The sequence below is a fragment of the Globicephala melas genome, chromosome 10, assembly GCF_963455315.2.
Source record: "Globicephala melas chromosome 10, mGloMel1.2, whole genome shotgun sequence".
Classification (NCBI taxonomy): Eukaryota; Metazoa; Chordata; class Mammalia; order Artiodactyla; family Delphinidae; genus Globicephala; species Globicephala melas.
The window spans coordinates 61,131,247-61,152,788 of NC_083323.1; the positions used below are offsets into that span (position 1 = coordinate 61,131,247).

The 21,542-nt window shown below is 50.3% G+C and overlaps 2 protein-coding genes across 9 annotated transcripts in view; one reads left to right on the forward strand and one right to left on the reverse strand.

The window, feature by feature from the left end:
- Positions 1-4,125: 4,125 nt before the first annotated feature.
- Positions 4,126-5,111, forward strand: TMDD1 (transmembrane and death domain 1). The gene has a single exon (XM_030835008.2). The coding sequence runs from the start codon at positions 4,126-4,128 to the stop codon at positions 5,044-5,046; it is 921 nt and encodes a 306-aa protein (XP_030690868.1). The 3' UTR covers positions 5,047-5,111.
- A 771-nt stretch (positions 5,112-5,882) lies between these two features.
- Positions 5,883-21,542, reverse strand: part of SCN8A (sodium voltage-gated channel alpha subunit 8) — a 177,849-nt gene continuing 162,189 nt past the window's right edge. For 6 of the 8 annotated variants that reach the window (XM_060306862.1, XM_060306865.1, XM_070046498.1 and 3 more), the window contains exons 23-27: positions 20,786-20,839; positions 20,138-20,275; positions 19,055-19,159; positions 15,740-16,010; positions 5,883-12,479 (exon numbers count right to left, since the gene is read on the reverse strand). In XM_060306862.1, the coding sequence (XP_060162845.1) occupies positions 11,332-12,479; positions 15,740-16,010; positions 19,055-19,159; positions 20,138-20,275; positions 20,786-20,839 (1,716 nt within the window). In that variant the 3' untranslated portion in view covers positions 5,883-11,331. The remainder of the gene's footprint in view (positions 12,480-15,739; positions 16,011-19,054; positions 19,160-20,137; positions 20,276-20,785; positions 20,840-21,542) is intronic. The other 2 variants (XM_070046500.1, XM_060306869.1) reach the window with 1 other exon arrangement.

The following is a 21,542-nucleotide window of genomic DNA, read 5'->3' on the forward strand; positions in this document are numbered from 1 at the left end:
ACCTCAGAAAGAATGTTAGATTTTGGCTGCTCTCCTGTGTGTGTCCCCACCTACCCCTTCACTCCCAGGGAAGCAGGTTCTCCCAGAAGACTCAGAAAGTGAGACCTTTCTGAGTGGGGAAGGGGAGAGGAAGACCCAGAGGCCACACTTAAACCCCTGTGCTTCTTGGGACAGAAGCAGAATGTATTGCTAGGGCTTCCTGCTCAGGCCCAAGGTTGTAGGTAGGGGTGAGGGGGGGTGGGTTGTGGAATTTGGGAGGAGGCAGGTCTTGTTCCCTTCCTGCTGGGCCCACTCCTCAGCTTAGTGGGGTGTTTTCTGTGGAGGGTTGGTTATCCAGAGTTGGGATGCCCTTGTCTACTGCCTGCCCCAGACCCAGAAAGTAGGCTGAGAGGGTCCAAATGGGAAGATGATCCAGGTAGAAAGTCCCTAGAGAGGTCATCCCACCTGGCCCTTGTCTAGGCAGGGGTCTCCTGTAACTCACGCTAAGGAGATTTCCTTGGGAGGGAAGATAGTCTGGCCACAAGTGGTTGGGCACAAAACTGACTACAGACTCCGCCTCCCGGGCCTGCTGGGAGGCCCTGAGGAGGGGTGAATGAGCATCCTTTACAGGAGAAGGTTCTGTGGGGACTTGTACCTCCCCCATTTTCGTAGGGTCCTAGGTCTAGAGCTCCAGGGGCTATGAGAGGGTGAAAGAGATGGGCAGGCTGTGTTCCCCTGAATAAACATTGGGGGTTTATTCTCAGTCCCACCCAGACTTTCCCCCGGAAGCCCAGGCTTGGGCACCCTTCCTCGTGAGAACCATATTCTTCTTCCCACCAGCTCTCCTTTGATGGGGCTTTGGCAGTTCGCCCCTCCCCCTCAGGGAGCCCATTTCACAGCTCTGACCTTTGGTCCAAAGGTGGGGGGGACAAGCTGTCACCCCAACTCTTTCTCCCACCCTAGCCGCCTTTCCTGTTCCTTGCCACCCTTACAGCTCCTGCAGTCTCTGTACCACCTCCCACTACTAGCTGGAAGGAAGTCCGTGGGGGACATTTCAGGTGCCAAGGTGCCAAGGGCCTGTGCTGGCTTAGGAGTGCTAAAAGGAAAGCTGCTCTGTTTTCCCCCCTTTACCCCCTTGGTCCCTGGCCTTCCACTCCTTGGAGCTGGCTGATTGCAGGGCTTTGGTGCCTCAGAAGCAGTGGGTGCAGGGTCTTGGCTCTGAAAGGCCCTTGCGGGGAGCAGGGAGTGAGCAGGTCCTCTCAGGTGTGTATATGTGTATGGGGGGGGTGGAGGGCATTGGGGAGGTGGGGTTGGGATCCCAGCCTTCCCTTCAAGAGGCAGGCAGCTCTGGGGGTTGGGGGAAGAGCTCACTGACCAGGACCCAGGGCCCCCACTGCCTCCTCTCCTGGCCTTGGGGAGCTTTGCACAAGGAGACAGCCTCCAGTCTATAGCACCTACCTCATGGGCACTGAGGCGGGTGGGGAAGGGCAGGTCCAGCTCTGGCAGTGTTTGGGGGGGCATACCAAAGAATCCAGGGGCAGGGATGGGGGGAGGGCAAGCTGGCCCTCTCCTTCCTCTGCCCAGATTGGGGTTGGGGTCCTCTCCTCCAGCTGTAACCATTTCTACCTCATTTTGATGCGTGTTGTACATGGACGTATTTATCTCCTGTTTGACGATGCTCTGCAGTTTGGTCTGTCTACCTCAGAAAAGACTGTATTTTAAAAGAAAGTATTACACAGTATTAAAACGATGATACGTGGTTTCCAGAGGATTTCTTGGGGGCAGCAGGATGTGGGGAGCCCTCTGGGGAATGCTTGGGCTTCCAGGTCTGCTGGAGCCATGGGTGTGGCTCTGTGGGTGTTTCTTTTCCTTCAGCAAAACATGACTGTGGGACTCCTGTTAACTCACTGGCTCGGCAAGGGCCCGCCATGTGCTGGGCAGTGAGGCCACCAGATGAAAAGCCTGCAATTCTGAGCTCTTAGAGGCTCAGAATTGGGGCTGACTTATATCCCCAGAGCTCTGAATCCTGAGGGATAAAGAAGGGCTCATATGTTTGTTGAATGAGTGAATGAATGAATAGATGTATGCATGGAGGAAAGGGGGGCTGAAGAGGAAGTTTCACTCAGAACCTGGAGAGCAGCCCTTGCTGGCCAGAGCTAGGATCGTACTTGTATTCCATCCTTGGACGGAAGGAAAGTGGACAGAGGGCAGGGTGTGGACACAGTGTGTTCCAGTCTTTCAGGTCACATGGGATCCTTTGTCTGCCACCATCTGTCTGTCAATCCCCAAACTCTGACAGCTCATCATAAACTGGGACACAGAAAACTAGGAAGGAACATCTTGCTGAAAAAGCTATATGGAGATGCCCATGAGAGGTTTTGACCCACAACTTCCTGAGGTCTTGAATGCGCTGAGCAAAATTACTGAAAATGCACCAGAGCGCAAGGGACGTAGGCCCCCTGGCGTCCTCGGGCTCAGCCTAAGGGCGTACCCAGGACTTGTAGGAGGCAAAGCAAGCCCAAGGCCAGACCCTGCAAAGCAGTTCCCCCTCCAAGAGAAACAGCTGGTGCACCTGGACATGGGGGCTCTAGGGCATTGCCCCAGGGCTCACCGACCCCAACCCTCTTGGCCCTTGGAGGCCCCGACACCCCCTCGCACTCTAGTTGGTTTATGACACACCTACTCTGTGCAGACACCACGTAGTACTGAGGGTACAGAAATGGTTAAGCACAGCCACCATTCTGGAGAGCCCACAGTACAGGGTGGGAAAAGCTCAAGAATGGATCATTTGAAAATACAACTGGATAAAGCTGCTTGAGGAGGGACCGTGTCAAAATTTTTATGTTCTCACATCTGGCACAGTATTTGGTACGCATAGAAGACACTGAGTATATGTTGACTAAATCCTCGAATTAGTTACTTTCCAGATAAGTGTCCCGATGGAGGATGCGTAGGCTATCTCAGGAATGCCCAGAAAAGATTCTGACTCGTGGTGGTAGTGGTAGTGATGGGTCAGAAAAACTTCCTGGACAGGATTGGGTGGGTACAGCCTGACAAAGCTATGGAGGCTGGAAACTGTACCATACCTGTGACTTGTTACATAAAGTGAGGGCAGGAGTGGGGAGAAGTGGGCGGAATCATGGAACTGCACCGCTGCACTAGGAGGACCTTCCATGCCCTGTGAGGAGCTGAGGCTCCACGATGAAGCCTGCGTGTGTGGGGCCGGGAGGGGGTTAGTGGCTGGTGGACAGGGACTGATTTGCAAGTTAAGAGTTTACCCACGGATTCAACAAATCTTTACTGAACACTATTATGCACTAGTTGCTATGGGGACAATAGATGGACCTTACACTCTAATGCTGGAGACAGACAGTAAACAGGCAGAGCGGCAGCGTGCTGTGGGAGTACATAGGAGGGGTGCCTAATGGAGAGACAGGCAAAAGGGTGTGTGGGGGCAGGGAGGGCGTCCCAGAAGGGACCTGTCAGCTGGGGAGTGACTGAGGCAGAGCAGAGTGCAGTCCAAGCTTGCTTGGGGAAGGGAAGCCAGTTCCGTCCCTGAGGGTGGGGCACTTGAGGAGGAGGGTTTGGATGCACCCGTGGGAGGACGGGAAATGGTAGAGTCTATACACGTTTTGTATTTAGCAGGTAATAAGAGAATGTGGGACTTGATTGCATGTCGGAAGTAAAGGAGAGCAAGGGGTCTAGGGCTTCTGGTGGAGTGTGAGGGGCGGTAAATGGGTTAGAAGAGATGTGGGAGACTTGCTAAGTTTGAGACATTAGTGGGACAGCCCGGAGGTCTCGGGCAGGCATTTCAGTTTAAGGGCCCGGGATCCTTGCCTCCTGGGGGACTGAGTCCCCCCCCCAATCCCTGGGTATTGGGAAACTCTCACTCCAATCCCCAGGTTTTGTGAGACCCTCCCCGCTTAATGCCTAGTTTCTGGATGTTAGCAGATCCTCCTCCGACAAGTTGCCTGTGTCGGAGGGCCCCCCTTCCCGTCCCTGGGTGTCCCCCTCCTCCCGCCCCCAGTCCCCGGATGTAGGAACCTCATCCCTGCCACCATCCGTGGGTGTTGGCGCCCCTCCCCCATCCGCGGGCATTCGAAGCTCCTCCCCCCACAATCCGTGGATTGTGGTCACCGCCCGGCGATGGCTGCGCGGGCTCCGGCTGGGGCCCTGGCCCTGGCTCTCTGGGGCTGGGCGCTGGCTCCGGCGGGGGCCGTGGACGCCATGGGCCCTCACGCGGCCGTCCGCCTGGCAGAGCTGCTGACTCCGGAGGAGTGCGGCCACTTCCAGTCGCTCCTGAAGGCGCCGGAGCCGGACGTCGAGGCCGATCTGGCCAGGCTTTCGGAGGACCGGCTGGCACGGCCCAAGCCGGTGCCCACGTTGGCGGCGGCGGGGCGGCGGCGGCGGCGGCGCGAGGCGGCGGGGGAGCCGGCCGGCGGGGCGGCCGAGCCCGCGTACGTGTCCGACGGCTGCCGGCAGGGACTGGCGGCCTGGCTGGCTGCCGAGGCCCCGTCCTTGTCGTGGGACCGCGTGGCCCGGGCCCTGCGGCGCAGCGGCCGCCCGGACGTGGCCCGGGAGCTGGGCAAGAGCCTCCACCAGCAGGCGACGCTGCAGCTGCGCAAGTTCGGGCGGAGCTACCTACCCCCAGCCGGCGCCCCCGCTGCCCCCATCCCGGCCCCGGCCCTGCGCCCCCGCCGCTCCTCGGCCCGCGAGCCCAACTGGGACGAGCTGGAGCTGATCGTGGAGCGACTGCCCCAGGCTCCGTACGAGCGGAGCCCCACGGGCTGGGCCGGGCCGCTGGCGCTTGGCTTCCTCACCGGCCTCGGTGGGGCGCTGGGCGCCGGGGCGCTGCTCATCCTGCTCACGCCGTGGATCACGGGCGGCGATGGCGACGGGGCGCGGCCCCACAGCCTCTGGCCGCCTGCCCCTCCCCTGCTGCGGCCCTCCGGGGTGCCCGGCTGCGGGGAAGAGGAGCCACTATTGACTGCAGAGCCCCTCGCATCCCCAGGGGCCTGGGCTGCAGGTGGGCCAGATACCCCGTCGCCTCTGTGTCCCCGGCTGTGAAATGGGAGCACAATCCTGGTGGCGTGCTGCCTTTGACATATTATAAAAGTTACGAAATACGTAAAAGTGGGAGCGATCGGTTTGTTGGTTGGAAATGACTGGCGTAGCCAGAGGGGCAGCCAGTGGAAGAGGAGGGCTCGGGTGCCGGTCTGCCGGGGAGGGCAGACCCTCCCAATTGCTGTCAGCTTTAGTTCCTCCTTTGTCTCGCACTTACTCTTCCACTAAGAGCTACCATTTATTGAGCACTAACTAACTGTGTGTCAGGCCCTAGGCTAAGCAGTTACATACATTATTTGATATAATCCTCAAAACCCAAGATTATAAGGTATTATCTCAATTACACATAAGGAAACTGGCCACAACTAGTTAGTGGCGTAGTCAGGCGTTTGCATCCAGAGCTGCCTGAGTCAAAAGTTTGAGCTCCAGAGGGAATGATCCGTGAGCAGTAAGGGAGCTGGAGAAACGGGATGGGGACTGGAACAAGGTGCAGAATTTCTGTTTATTCCGAGGCCCTGCTGGAGTGGGCTGGGGGCGGCACAGCTAGAGGTGTGCCCACTTCCAGGGCCTGCTGCCTCCAAGCTGCTCTCTCCAGTCAGGCAAGGCCTCCTGAAGCTCCACCTGGAGCCTCAAATTTTTCCCACCCACCTGAGTGTCTGGGGCACCGCCCGCCCATCAGAGGAGCTGAGCCTGGGCGAGCCCTCACACAGATCCTACTCAGACTGTGCCCCTGCCAGAGGAAGGGGAGAGGACAGCTGTGGGGTCCTGCTGGGTGGGAGTGCTTGACTCCCCCGCTACCCTGGGCTGAGTAATGACAGAATGACAGGCCAGTCCAAGAAGAGAGTTGAAAACAAGATTGACGTAACCCTTTATTGCAAATTCTAAAGTAAAAAGATGTACAGTACAAAGTAAAATTGAAATTTCAGACTATAAACTTCCGATCCTCTTATACATTCTCATTTCTCAAGCATTTCTGCCATTTCCGCATAAACGGAACAGGGAACAAGTCGAGGGGGTGAGGGAAGGAGATACAGCAAGGGAACAAAATTAAGTATCTGGAATAATCACAAACCCCAGAAGCAAGTGAAAGGGAAAGACATTTTCTCGACCTGCTGTCCTGGTGATGAGAAGCGGGGGTGGTTGGAGCAGTGCAGTTTAAAATGGCTCTCAGAATAGCAGCATTTATGGTACCATTTCATCTTCCATAAGTCCAAATAATACTTTGCCCTTCCCTAGTGCCTTTGCCTCTGTATCTCAAAAACACTTTACAAAACATTTAGTTAAAGCCTCACAACACCCCTGTGAGGTAGGTCAGTATTATTATCCCCATTTTACAGATGGGGAAACTGAGGCACAGAGAGGTTAAGTGACTTGCCCAAGGCCACACAGCGAGTCAGTGGTCGAGCTGGGGATGGAACACAGGAGTTCTGTCCCTTTTCTGGAACCACTGGACCACGCTCCCCTTTACCTATATACATTCTTCACACACACACACACCACACGTGCACACCCGCCCACCCCACCCCACTTAGCCTCTATGTACAGCAAACAGCAGTGGGGGGTAGGGGTAGGGGTGCCTCAGGAGTGTTTTGACGGAGGAAATCTTGGTGCTCTTGGAAGGGGAATCCAAGAAAGCACAATGCTGAGCCACAGCACAGACTGTGCAAACCTCGGGCCCCTCCCAACCCAGACTTCTTCTTCTCTCCTGACGTCCCCCTGGCTGGCTAGTTGCAGCCGATTCTTTAGGGGGTGGGGGTACCTGAAAATGAACGAAGCTTTTTGCAAAACTTTGGGCAACATCTGAGAAAATAAAGAGGCATCGTCACAGAAGATGCCCAAGACTCAAGTCACAAAGTCATAACCCATATGGCGATCTCACCTCCACAGCAGGCCTGGAGGCGGGGGGGGGGGGGGGGGGATGGAGACTGACCTACCAGCCATCTCTCTCCAGAGTGGAGCTACTGGAGCGGACTAGAGTGGGCACTTCAGAACCCTCCTGAGTGTTCCTGGACGGGGAGACACGGCCTAGAGAGGGATGTCCCCAAAGCTGGGCAGGGTGAGGGAAGGGGAGGGCGCCCCCCTTCCCTGCCGAATGCGAATGAGAGCAGCCCTAGTCCGCTGGTTTGTCCCTGGGGCTGATGGAGGGCAAGGCCCAGCATTAGCTAGCAGAGGGGAGGCGCTGGGCATCGTGCTCGCCCGAGCTTTGGGGCGTTGGGATGGTTTTTTTCCTTAAAAAACGTGAAAAAGGCAGAAGGCAGGCCAGCCCAGCTGGGCTGGCTGACAGCCTCTCTGGGGGCTCTGCTGGGGTGACCGATGAGGAAGGGGTTTCATGGGCCTTGAAGCACTGGCCCAGTAGTGGGAGGAATGCCACATGCAATGGGTGACTGGGGATCTGGGTGGGGGGGGACGGACAGGACCTTGCTTTTCTCTCCAATCCCTACTTTTTAGCCAGAACTTTGCAGGAAACCCTCTGATTTCTCTCCCTTCCATTCCCCCTCCTTTCCCCAAATGTGCTGAAGTCCCAATTCCCAGACCCCTCCCAGGAATCAAAAATTGGGAGAGTCAAGCAACAAACGCACACCAAGACAGGCTTCCCTTGTACAGTAAAAAGGGTCATTTTTATTTTGTTTCCTTTTGGCTTATAGTAGTGATGTACTTTTTATCACGTCTCGTTTAGAGCAGTGCTGGCCTCCATGCGTTCACTAATACACTAGTCTTCACTATTGGTCTTTTACAAGCTTACATTGGTTGCGGCGAAAAAGAAAAGAACTCTGGGCACTGTCGTTCCAGGGGCTTTGACTGGGAGTTTCTGTTAATCTCTCCTCAGTCAACTTCTGATGCCAAGAGTGGCTCATTCGGAGAGGGATGGGAGCAGGTCCGCTGACTTGGGAAGTTTATCCTGCGCTCGCCCTCTGCTTTAAATTACGGAGTCTCCTCATCCTAAGCAACGTGGAGGTTAAGGAAAGAAGAGGGGAAAGTGTTTTTCACACACAAACCAGCAACCGTGTCAGCTGCTGCTCAGTGGCTTTGGCTCTGCGTTTTAAATTAACAGCATCACACGTCTTTTTGCTTTTTGTCCTTTTTTAAAGGTGGATTGTGGAGTATAAATACTGCACCAAGGACCTGGCTACAAAAAATAAATATTTATATTGTATTTATATATCTATATATATATATGTGCAGTGATACTGTGGCTGCCGCTGCTTTTTGATTGGCTTCGTTAATATTTGGCAAAGCGTTGCCACTGACCCACTCGGTGAAGACGTACAAGAACGTCATCACTGACTCTTTGAGTTCAATGCCTGTTAACTGCGCGTGTAAACTGCTGGTGATGGTGTCACTTACTACCAAAGAAGTGTGGAGCAGGGCGGGAGAGGGTGAGAGTGCGTGAGCGAGTGGGTGGGTAGAGGGGCGATGGGTGAGGGGAAAGAAGGTGGGAAAAGTTAAAAAAAAAAAAAAGTGAAACTTCAAATAGAGTGGAGGTGGCTTCTTCCCTATGAAGCTGGCCGATGGGTGTCAGATACCAAGGCCCGTGTGTGTCACTGAGGAGATAACCCGCTGGGTGGGGACCAGGGTCTGGGGGAGGAAATGGGTCAGAGCTCAGAAAAATCTCATTAATATGCTCTAGTAGCTTAATGACATCACTAGCATGAGCACTTAGAGGACGGAGCGGGATCTTATAGTTCTGTTGCCCATCTCAAGACCTAAGAACAAGAACGATTATGAAGTTTAGCCAAATCTTGCATAGAAGTGGTTAGAATTTATTGCACATTGGAACAAAAATATATATATTTTTTGTTGTTTTGGAAAAGACCATTAGCAATAAAAAATTTTTTGTCTGTCTGTCTGGTTTGGGGATGTACATTGGCTGACAGCATCTAAGTTCTAAGAAGAAAGAAAAGTATAAAAAATAAAAATAAACATGACAATGGCATAAGCCAGAAGCCATTTCCTATTTAATAAGTTAATAATTTGTATTTACAAAAAGGCATGCCAATAAAATAAAATGATATATTACAGTATTTATAATTCTCTTAAAAAGAATAACCACACGTCAGCTTGTTTTGTGCTGTTTACGATGTAGCCTGTACACGTTACTATACATCCATCCTAGCAGTTAGCAGGGCCACCGAGAAAAACGCCTTCCCAACCTGGTATCAGGCGTAGTACAAAAAGTACTACGGATGGTGCCGCAGAAGCAGGCTTATGAAAGCTGGACAGAGTTTCTAATGGTCCGACAAGATAGAAAGCTCTGCTTACTGACTTGCTGTGGTTTGTTCTACGCAAAACTAGTCAGATGGACTGTGAAATGACATCCAAAGTGCTTCTACTGCAAGGCAGATTGGTGTGTCTGATTGTGGGTTTTCTCCCTCCATTCTATGGTTCAGGAAGAATTTATTTTGATTTGGTTTGCATGCTGAAGTCTCTCCTCACTCTTTGTATCGACTTCCTGACACATTCAACTGCAGCATCTTAGCTCTGAAATCTAGTCATCAGATGAGAAACCCCTGGACTAAAAACTGTCTTCCCTGAAGCGGGAGACAGACGGAAGCTATGACACTCCCCCGCAAAGCCACCCTCCAATGACAATGGGCAGGTCCCTAAGCAGATGGCAAAACTGGCCGAAAGAATGTGCTGGGGGAAGCTGGAACTTCTTAAGAATTCATATTAAGTCGCTTTCTCGTGAGAACCAATGCAATAAAGAAACCAAGTGGGCTGGGTTCAGAGGCGGCCCCATCTCTACTGAGGTCCCACCAGTGACTATTCTAATAATAAATGAAAGAAACCACAGCTGTAGCTCCAGTGCTGTGGCCCTCACCCACCTCTGTGGGTAAAGGAAGCCCTGCTTGGTGGAAAAATGTGACGGAGGCAAGAGGAACCGTGCAGTGTGTCAGCTTGTGACAACCCCTCTGTAGAAGAGAGGCCTGTTCAGAATATCTGAACCCCTCTCCACATGAACCCAAGCCCAGAGAAAGCCACAATGCAGAAGGACGTGATACTGATGAAGTGAGCACCCCTTTACCCCCAACGAAAGGTTGTTTTAAGTTCCCCCAAATGACCCTCTAGAGATACCATGCTACTTTGAATAGCACTTTTATCTCTACCCCCAAAAAAGTCAGTTCTCCAGTATGAAGGCTAAACAATCATCATAAATATTGCAAGATAGAAATGAAAAAAATTTTTTTGATTTTTGTTTTTAGCCCTAGGATTTGGTTTTACAGTGACGTTAATACAAGCCATTTGAGATCAAAATCTCCCCATGTATGGGACACGGAGAGCAGCATTAAATAGTTCATATTTCAAAGTGTGCAACAATGGCTGTATGTTAGAGATGTCTGTTAAACATATACACACAACGGATCCATCTGCTTGTTGGACTGGGTTTGTTTTTTGTTGGTGGTGGTAGTCAATTGGTTGGTTATGTTTCCCTACCCGGAAGGTGTACGAAAGACTTCTAAGAATTCAGAAAGAATTGCAGCGGGTATGGAACGCTTACCATTTTTTTCCTCCAAATACAGTGAACGGTGCAGGGCTGGGTCCTGTCCAAAGGCTGACCCAGTGCAGGGGACAGGATTAGTAGTGTCCTGTGGTGTATGGTTCTCATGCATGACTTCTGATCACGGCATGCCATCATGCAAATCATTTCTACGCATTGAACGAGCACAATGTTTGGAATTGGCCTGAGCAAGTCCTCCTCAGCCTGAAGAAACCTGATTGTTTTCCCCCACCCATCTCCAAACCACGCGAAGCCCATGTGGAGAAGATGCGGCTTATGTCAAAGAAACTGACAATTAAATGACATGGGCTAAATGTGAGTGTGTGTGTTTTTTTCTTTTTGCTGCTTAGCCTAACTAACGTAAGAATGCAAATAGAGTTTGCATGAACAAACAAACTTTTAAATTGATGCTTTCTGCTTCTGAGAATCAACAGAATGAAAAAATAAAATCCACTTGGCTGCAACGGAAATACACTGGTCCCGGCAGCCTCGCCTCTGTTTTTGTATCCTGTTAGTTTTGTCCTAAGTTGCATTGACTGATGTGGAACATGCAGTAACCACCTGCCCAAGCATTAGAAAAATCTGTGAGTCCAGGGAGCAGGGTCCTTGGCCCTTGGCAGGTCACTGCTCAAGATGCAACCGTGTTACATGGTAAGCAGACTACGTTTGGTATAGATCTTCGGGTTAAAGTGTCTCCACAGCTGTTCTGCATTGATAATATTCAGGAAGTTTGTAAACAATCTTTCACTTGCGAGTTTTAAATCTGTACAGTGTTTAGTTTTTGCTTCCCTCTAACACTTGGATTCTCTGACCTCTTTTTGTCTTCTGGCTCTTTCCCTTCTTCCTTCCTCTGCCCGTTGCTGTTTCTCCTTCTCGGGTTTAGTTACACTGTCATAGGATGGGAGGGAGGCTGTAGACGGGGTGCTCTCTTTCTTCTCCCGGTGGGCGCCTCCATTCTCCAGCTTATTGGAAGTTGTCTTTTTGCAAACGAAGCCCCGCCTTGCTAAATGTCCCCGGTAGGCGCGCTGCAGGACCACCGCTGACACCTCTTCCTGCTTGCGCCGCAGCGTGGTCGTGATTGGCTCGTAAGACATTTTGGAAGGATTGGATGCCACGAACCTCTCCTCCATCTGCTGCCGGAGGATGTCCAACTCTCCGCTATCTCCCAGGACCCGCTTGGTGAAGGCAAAAAGGATGTCCAAGCAGTGGATGCGATCCCCGCTGACCATTGGCAGATCCATGGCGATGAGCTCGATGGTGTTGGGCTTGGGCACCCGCAGAGGATGCTCCAAGGCGTCTGCAAAGTCTGCCAGCTTACTGTACTCGATGAACTGGGTGGCATCGGGGTCGAACTTCTCCCAGATCTCGTAGAAGGTCTCAAAGTCATCCTCACTCAGAGGGTCTGCACTTTCCTCCGTGGCTACGCTGAAGTTCTCCAAGATGATGGCAATGTACATGTTCACCACGATCAGGAAGGAGATGATGATGTAGCTCACAAAGAAGAAGATGCCCACCGAGGGGTTCCCGCAGTCTCCTTTAAAGCCACTCCCTGGGTGTTCCTTATCCAGACTGCAGTCGGGGGGGCGGTTTAGGATGGGCAGCAGCAGGCCATCCCAGCCGGCCGAGGTTGTGATCTGAAATAGGCAGATCATGCTGTTGCCAAACGTCTCAAAGTTGAACATGTCATCAATGCCAGCCTCGTGCTTTACATACGCAAAATTGGACATCCCAAAGATGGAGAAGATGAACATGACCAGGAAGAGCAGAAGGCCGATGTTGAACAGAGCAGGCAAGGACATCATTAAGGCAAAGAGCAGGGTACGAATCCCCTTGGCGCCTTTGATCAGACGCAAGATGCGCCCAATACGGGCCAATCGGATGACTCGGAATAGGGTTGGGGAAACAAAGTATTTCTCAATTATGTCAGCCAGGAACATTCCTAAGAAGAGGAACAGAAGATGTGTTACTGAGCCCGGAGATGCCCTTTCTCTTTACGTATGTCGCCTGGCACTATGGAACCCTTAACTTCAAAGGACTTTATAGAATGAGTGCCTTGCTATTCAATCTGAACCCTCACAATAAAAAACTTTCTCAAAAGAAAATCGCATGTCTCAAACATATAGAGAAGCCGAGAAAACAAGAAAATGGACACCTAGGTACCTGACACCCAGATACAGAACTTCCTTCCACTCATCACCCCCAGAAGCGACCACTATCCTGCAGATGACATGTCTCACCCCAGTGTCTTCATAATTTTGCTATGTACGAACCCATAAATAATATATAGGTAGCAGCCTACTCTGTTTAAGGAATTATACCGTATCTCTCTTTCTAGATCTCTAACTTGCTTTTGAGACGTAGCATTATGTTTGTGAGATTGATCTCTGGTGTTAAATTCATTTTTTTTTTTTTCAGATTTGTCCGTGCATAACTTTCTGAGGTGTTATGGCTTCTTCTCCAAAATGCTATCAAATTACCACATCCACAAACAGTGAATGAGAAGTCCTGGCTCCGCCCCGTAACTTCACTACCCAATGGCTGTGAAGCCTTAGTCCGCTAATGCAGCTAATTCTCAGGGCATCTTCTTCCTGGCTCTGAAAAGATATTTTTGGTTCTCATTGCCCCATGTTCCTACCTTACCAAACTAGCCTACAAACTAAAGGGACCTCTCGGGAGTAGTTTTCAACTCAAGAGCTTCTAGATTTTTGTGTTTAAAGCCATCCATCAAAACCCAGTATCACCAGGTAAAAATGTCCAGACGTTAATAGGATATAAAAGTAGAGGGTGGGGCTTCCCTGGTGGCACAGTGGTTGAGAGTCCACCTGCCGATGCAGGGGACGCGGGTTCGTGTCCCGGTCCGGGAGGATCCCGCATGCCGCGGAGCGGCTGGGCCCGTGAGCCATGGCCGCTGGGCCTGCGCGTCCGGAGCCTGTGCTCCGCAACGGGAGAGGCCACAGCAGTGAGAGGCCCGGGTACCGCGAAAAAAAACAAAAACAAAAGTAGAGGGTGAAACACGCACATCAGAGGGCCTTTTTCTGTTTACATTCATCCAGGGGTCCACTTCCACCAGACCACTTGCCTTTAAAACTAAAGAGCGATAACGGGAGCCCAGTGAGGGGCCGCAGAAGGAAGAGGAGATGAAAAGGTTGGGAGATGACAGCTGAAGGCATGGCAGTGACACCACGTGCTCTTCCTTCAGGGTCTTCTCTTGCTGTCGAGGCCCCCACAAGACAGTGTGAGCACATCTTCATTTAAATAAAGAAATATCTTCCAACCATAAGGATTCATAAATATTGGGGTAGTGAACTGCAGGTTTTAAGGTTTTAAGCTATGAATCTTAACTTTCAGCTTTCAAGAAAATCTCCGCCTCAGCCAGGACTCAAGATGATTTCTCAGCTCTCCTCTTTTTACTTCTCAATTAAGTCGTAACCAGTGACCACAAGAAGTCAGGTAATGTACGTAATACTTGCATTCCGTACATGGTGGGCAACTAAGGCTTCAGAGAGGAGATGATGCCTCAGTAAGGTTCTGTAGGATGAATGTGTATTTGTGCCCAGAGAAAAGGGGAGAGAGATGGGCAGACAGCAATCCAGGCAGTGGGATCAACATTTAAGGGGTCCTCCAGGAGGTTCCAGGGAGAGTTTTACCCAAACTCCTCTTAAATTAAAAAGATTTTTTCTAGCTTTTGTTTCTGAACAGATTAATGACATTTAAAAAAATCCCAATTATCAGAAGAAACTCTTCTTCCTCCTTATTTTCAAGTACCATCTGAGAATAGGGGGCATGGTTTCGTCTGTGGGTTTTCCATCCCACTTAGTGATGGGTGGGCAGAAAAAGTTTAAGAAACGTGGACAAGGGTAGCATGGTCCAAAGTGTGTTTTGTGGGAGGTTAGGAGTGCGGAGCTGAGGCCGGGGGCTGGGCTTGCTCGCTTACCAGTTGCATGTCTCAGTAACTGCTCTGTGCCTTTGTTCTTCATGGTACTTACAGGGCTGTTGTGAGGGTTACATGCATTAAAACATGTCAAGCACTTAGAATGGTGACCAGCACATAGTATGTTCCATTAAACTCTTAGAAACATTATTATTACTTGAAAACAGGGTGTTGTGATTGAGTAAAGGTGGGATGATGTATTAAACGGAATTCTTTACTCCAAGACTTTCAAGAGCCTCCTGTAGGCTAATGTGCCTTGTGACCCTCCAAAGGGAAATTCAATGTATTGTACAGTGTTGCCCAAAGTAATTTCATCATGGGATTCTTTTCTTGGGGAGAAATGTATGAGATCAGTCAACACATTTTTGGACACGCTGCTCTGGAGGACAGAACTAGAAAGTGGGAGCGCAGCTGCCTTCTCGTGGCCGTGGTCACCACCTTGCTAAACCAGCTCTGGAGCTGGTTCCCTGGGTCTCTCTCGGGCACTCCACCCCTGCTAGCGTAAGTCAGTCAAACCCACCTGGAACCAAGGTAGTGTTTCACCATTCGAGATGCCTTTTAGGAAGGCAAGGAAATTTGGGGGAGGGCGATCAATAGGACAGCATTTCCACTGCCTGCCAGGACATGAGCCCTTCCAGGCCCTTAGGCTGAAGCAAATGCCACACAGTCACTGTTAAAAACCAGCTTGAGTTCTGCCTCTGCCACCTCCTAACTGAGTGACCCTGAACATCTTCACAGCAAAGATAGTAACATACCTTGCTTCCTGGGCTGTCATAAGGATCAAATGAGACAACACAAGTGAAGAAACTCTCCAACTACTTGGCACCATAAAATCTTAGTAAATGAGCATTGCCATCAGCAGAAGTGCTGCCACCACCAGAACGTTCCTCATTAATGTCCAACTTAACAATCTCTTACCAGGCCTTTTTCCACTTTATACTGCTACTGTAGCCAGATTTTAAAATATATTTCTCTTACCTTACCTCTTAGAATGTAAACTCTTTGAAAGCAAGAACCAAATCTAATCTTTTCCCCCTCTTCAGCCACAAAATTTACAACCCGAGACTACTATGAAGACTCATAGAAACTTGCTGACCCATATCAGGGATTTGGGGCGGGCCCACAAGTTGACTTGGGGGCCGCCCGCCCTGGGCGTAACCTGAGAGTAACCCGCCCACCCTTCAGCCCTGTGTCATTCGTTGCACTCCCCGGAATCCCATCCTCAGGGCCAGTCAGGTCCCTTTCCCGTCCTCGCCTGCCCCACTCACCCACAATGGAGAGGATGACCACCACGAAGTCGAAGATGTTCCAGCCAATGGTGAAGTAGTAGTGCCTCAAGGCAAACATTTTGAGCACACACTCACAGGTGAAGAAGATGACAAAGACCAGGTTAATCCAGTAGAGAATGTTCTCCATCTGCTTGCTCTGAGTATCTGTCTCCACCATCATTGTCACCATGTTAAGGCAGATGAGCATCATGATAACAATGTCAAAGGCTTGTTGAGTGACAAAATCAAAGACGATACCTTGGATTTTGTTCTGGGTGGGGAGGGAGGGAGGAAGACAGAAGAGGCTTCATGAAAACCTTCCCCAGCAGACTGTGGGAGCTGCCACCCTGTTTTCTTTGCTGGAATACTGGCCAGCTCTCTGCTGCTGCTCTATCAGGGTATCAGGAGCATGGCTAAAGACCAAGGTCAACATTCCCTCACCAAGAGTTTTCTAAAACTGCCACTCTTCTCTTTGTGGCTGTGCCATCACACGTTTCTGGGTGTCTTCCCACCTCTCCAGCTGCTCCTTCTTAGTCTCATTTGCTGGCCATTTCTTCTCTTAATCTCTTCTTCCTGCCTTGGAGAGCTCATCTACCATCTATTCCTACTGCTCACATATTATCTAGGTACTTCAGTTTCCCAAGTGTTTTCTTCTCCAGCCTGTATCTTTCCTCTGAACTCCTGGGTTGCTTGTTTGATATCGCTCCTGGATGACGCATAAGCATCTAAAAGCTCAGCAAGTCCAAAGCAAGTCCTCTGCCCCTCTCCCAACTCGCTCTTCTCTCACCGCAATTATTTATCCAGTCTCTAAGCCAGAAATCTGAGGGTCATTCCCGCTCACCCCTCTCCCTCATCCCCCATCGAATCCACTGCAGGTCCTGTGGAGTCTTCCTTGAATTCAGCCACTTCATTCCATTTCTGTGACCCTCCTCTAACTAAGCCACCAGCATCTTCCCTTTTGGACTTCTAGAAGGGTCTCCCGACTGGTCTTCCTGCTTCCTCTCTTGCCCTCATCCAATGCAGTCTCCACAAAGCAGCAAGTGTGATTATTTAAAAACATAAATGGTTCACATCACTCTCCTACTTAAAATCTCTCACTAGCTTCTCACTGGACTTGCAACAAAACGCCTATGGTTGACTGACTTAAAAATGCCTTTCAGGGCTTCCCTGGTGGCGCAGTGGTTGAGAGCCCGCCTGCCGATGCAGGGGATGCGGGTTCGTGCCCCGGTCCGGGAAGATCCCACATGCCGCGGAGCAGCTGGGCCCGTGAGCCATGGCCGCTGAGCCTGCGCGTCCGGAGCCTGTGCTCCGCAGCGGGAGAGGCCACGGCAGTGACCTGGCCGCACAAATGTTTCCTGCTTTTAGGGCCTCATTTGCTTTCCCAGGATTCCTTTCCCCAGCCTTCTGCCTCCTTCTCAAACACTCAAATAGACCCGCCGTAATGAGGCTTCTCCCACGACTCTGTTAAAGGAGACCCCCCAGCCCAGGCCTCCATTATATTCTGTCATGGCCCTTCAGTTGATTTTTTTCTCACAACACTCTGCATTTCATTTATTTATTTAGTTATTTGATGTGGACCATTTTAAAAGTCTTTATTGAATTTGTTACAACACTGCTCCTGTTTTTTTTTTTTTAACGTTTCTGGTTTTTTGGCAGCGAGGCACGTGGGATCTCAGCTCCCCGACCAGGGATTGAACCCGCACCCCCTGCATTGAAAGGCAAAGTCTTAACCACTGGACCGCCAGGGAAGTCCTTGCATTTTATCATAACTGTTCTCTTACTTATTTATTATCTATATCCCCACTACACTGTAAGCTCCATGATTGCGTTGTCTAAATTTGTTCATCACTTTTTGCCTAGTGCCTGGTACACAGTAGGAGATCTGTAACTATTTGCGGAATAAGTCTTTATTAATGCTTCCTACCACACTGAGCGTTTATATTTTAGTGTGGAAGAAAATACGCTCAGGTTCCCACGTGCAAAGTACTGAACAGAACTTTAGAAATGGCAATCCCCTTGCATTCCCTCTGATCGCATTTCTGTCACAAAGTGGAAACTACCATCAAGGAAATATAAAAAATGTTCTCTTTCTTAAGATCTCCCTGATTTTTTAGATACCTAGGCACTTGAGCTCATGCTTATTTTCAGGATTACTTAACCTGGTGGGTTTCAAACTGTTCCGCAAAGCCCTAGAAACGGTTTCCTCTCCCTCAGAAGTTGGTGAGGGGGGTATGCCAGGAACAGGGTGTGTGGGGTTAAGTCAGGAAGATGCTCTGGGACTCCCACTCTTGATTCAAAGAAAGTAGCTTCACTTTCATTTTTATAAATTAGGTTGCCAGGTAAGCTTTTAAGAGTTCCGCTGTGTTGTTGTTTTAAATAAAAAGTTACTCTATTTATTTATGGCCACGCCGCACGGCTTGTGGGATCTTAGTTCCCCAACCATGGATCGAACCCGGGCCCCCGGCAGTGGTAGCACGGAGTCCTAACCAATGGACCGCCAGGGAATTCCCTAAAAAGTTACTTTAAATAAAAGTTACAGAAGAAGGAACTTTGAGTGTGGCTTTTGGGGGTCATGTCCCACTCGGCGGGCTGTATGGCTTCCGGAGCACAGCGTCTCCTCTGAAGCAAGAGAACCATCACCAACACAGGGTCAAGCAGAATCCCAGTCCCCAAGTCTGTTTTACAAAAGGCTCAGTTCAAGGGAGGAAATCAGGCCACAGACTCTCCTAGCTTCACCCTCTCCTGCTCCCACAGATAACCGGGAAGAGGCATTAGCTTAGCTTTCAGGCACACCCTTGCAAAGACTGACTTGTTAAGCAGAGGGCTGAGAAAATAATGACCAAATCCTATCTTGTACTGGTAGGAAAGAGATCAGCTTTCATTTCACTTTCCTTTGTTCATTTTTAGTGGGTCTCTTAAAACATCTCTCTACCAGGGTCACAGCCAATGTGGTCAACATGCCGATTCTCTGCTGCTGCCCAAGGACGCCTCAGAGGAAAGGTCAGGTGCAAATGCAAAAGCCACCCCATACCTTAACTCCTGTTCTTCTGCCGTCTTCCTCAGATCCCTGCTTGCGGGATCTCAGTTCCCCGACCGGGGATTGAACCTGGGCCCTCGGCAGTGAAAGCACAGAGTCCTAACCACTGGATGGCCAGCGAATTCCCTTCCTCTGATCTTTTGGATGGGACAGCGAGGAGAGGATTGGAGGGCCCAGGCCGCCCATCATTTGCCCCTTTCCTCCCTCTGCAGTAACTCTAGCCGTGTCTTTTTCCACACGGGGCCTCACTCTGCCCTGGGCCCACACAATGCACTCACCAGGGGGCGGGGGATGGGTTTCTGTGGTTTCTTTGAGCCCAGCTTTTTCATGGCATTGTAGTACTTCTTCTGTTCTTCGGTCATGAAGATGTCTTGACCTCCAAAGTAAAGGAGGGAAAGAGAGAACGTGCAATTACAACTGGCTTTCACATGCTACAAGTTTGGACCTAAGGTGCAACCCTGAGAACCGAGGGGGCTTTACCCCCTTTACTTTCCAGAGGTCAGTTTAGCTAATGGTTGTCCCAGAGGGAGGTAGACCTGGGACAACTAATCTACCTCAAAGAGATACCTTTGTTCTCAGCTTGGGATTTCTGAGACCTGCTAGGGGCTAGGAAGGAAAGAAGGAAGGAACTGGAGTAACAGACCTCCAGGGAAGGATAAACTTGAGAGCCATGACTCTAAACACATCTTCGTAAATTTTGGGGGGCCAGCTTTCCTGACACAATTCTCAAGAAAGCATTTTAAAATGAAAGAATTTTCAAGTCCTGGCTAATGGCCCATTTATTTCCGACAATATTAAAAATTTAGAAATCTTGGTGGGAGCAAACAACTTGGGAAGTTCCTTGGAGTTTGTTGGGACAGGCTCGATTTATAAAATGAATGACAAGGGTAATCTTATTTGCTTTGGACAAGTAAAGGAGGTGAGCTTTCCAAGGTTGATCTCTCAAATCCCAATGTGCTGGTGGTACCAGGGATTAACACGGATAATGACAGGTCGAGACAATGTCTACTTCTCACTAAAGCTATTCATCTGCTGCTTTCCTTTTCAGCTGCCACTAGACCCTCTCTGACCCTACCTCCCTCTGGTGGGAGGCCAAACCTAGTAAAAAGCCTCCGGAATTGCTAGTAAATTTGGTACCAGTAAATTGCTAGTTTGGTCTAGTACATGTGGTAAACCACACACTGCAAAATCCAGCAGAACACAACGGGCTGGTTGGGACTAATGTACAGTGGGGCCAGTGCCACAGCGAGGTGATGATGTGGTTTTAGAGAAAGAGAGGCATTTCTCTCTAGAGAGAGGGACAGAAGTGCCTCTCATCTGGGATGGCCTCCGGCTGCTGGCAACGTGGGGAGGAGACCTATCTTTTTCTTTTGTTGATTGAAGTTATCAATGATGACACCGATGAACAGGTTCAGGGTGAAGAAGGAGCCGAAGATGATGAAGATGACGAAGTAGATGTACATGTAGATGTTGTCCTCATACTTAGGCTGCTCATCAGGCTGTCAAGGGACAGGAGAAAGAAGAAGAGAGTCAGCTCCTAGCTTGGGGGTCAGGTGGGGGATTCCGACATGCCAAGGCCGTCAGCCCCGCTGACCGCTTGAGCTGCTGAGCCAGCTGGGGTAGGGGAGCCCGAGGTTCTCTCTGCCTGTCTCCTTCTCCACGCTGGCAGGTCCTGCCCTGAGAAGGCATGTTATGCCTTCCATGACGTGTGTGGAGAATATGCAAATCGTGAGGCGAGGGGGAGGGGAGGGCTGTCTGCTAGGAGCCACGCTTATTTCAGATCAGCACTGAAGAGCAGACAGCTCCATTAGGGCCAGGTGAAAACCAGGAGCCTAGCCACCTGGAGCCGCTGTAAGAGAGTGGTGACTCACTGCGGGGGAAAGTGACCTACAATCAGTGAGACAGGCAAAAAACGTTCTAACCTTCCCTCTCTTTCTTGACGAGCTCCACCATGCTGCTTGCTTTCTAACCAGTTAATAAGGTCGTGGTTTCACCAGGTATAACCTTACCTTTCGGGAATCTACAGCTGCATACATGATGTCCATCCAGCCTTTGAAGGTTGCCTGGCAAACAGAGTCAGTCATTAGACTGTGCCTGTTAGGGGGTGGGTGGGAGTCTGGGCAGAGGGTCCCAAAGGCAGGCTTAGGTTCAGCGAGAACACAAGTCAGGGAGTTTGGGTGCAGCCTCACGTGGACACAGAATTTTCTGTTTGTTAATACAGGTCCCAAGGGAGCTTTGTCTAAGCCCTGAATATAACATCAAAGATTGGCAGAGAAACACGTTGACAGTGGTAACTGGATCAATACTTTTACAAAAGGTCTTTAAAATGGGTCTGAGAAGGTCGCCTGAAGCTAGGGCAAACTCATATTTATGAGTGGCAGGAATCTACCGAGTTTACTTAGAACTTACCCCCTCCATGAAGGAGTCATATTTTAAAAAGATGTTAAGCAAGCAATGGGGGGGGGGGTCTGAAAATTAATAGTTGCATTAAAAAAAAACAAGGTCAGAACTTTCCCCCTACTAAGATACACATGTTTAGCCTATGGTAGTGGCAACAGTGGCTTCGTCCTAGGCAGCCCCTTCCCAATTCTCCCACTATACCTAACCTGAGTTTGGAAACTAATACGGGTAACCAGTTTAACAGTCTCCATGTCTTCCTTTCATTCTATGTTTTATTTACTCAACCAGATTCTCAGTTTTTTCAGGGACTGGGCAGTTCTTTATTCATCTGATGGCTCTGGTACTGCCCAAGCACAGTGCCTTGCA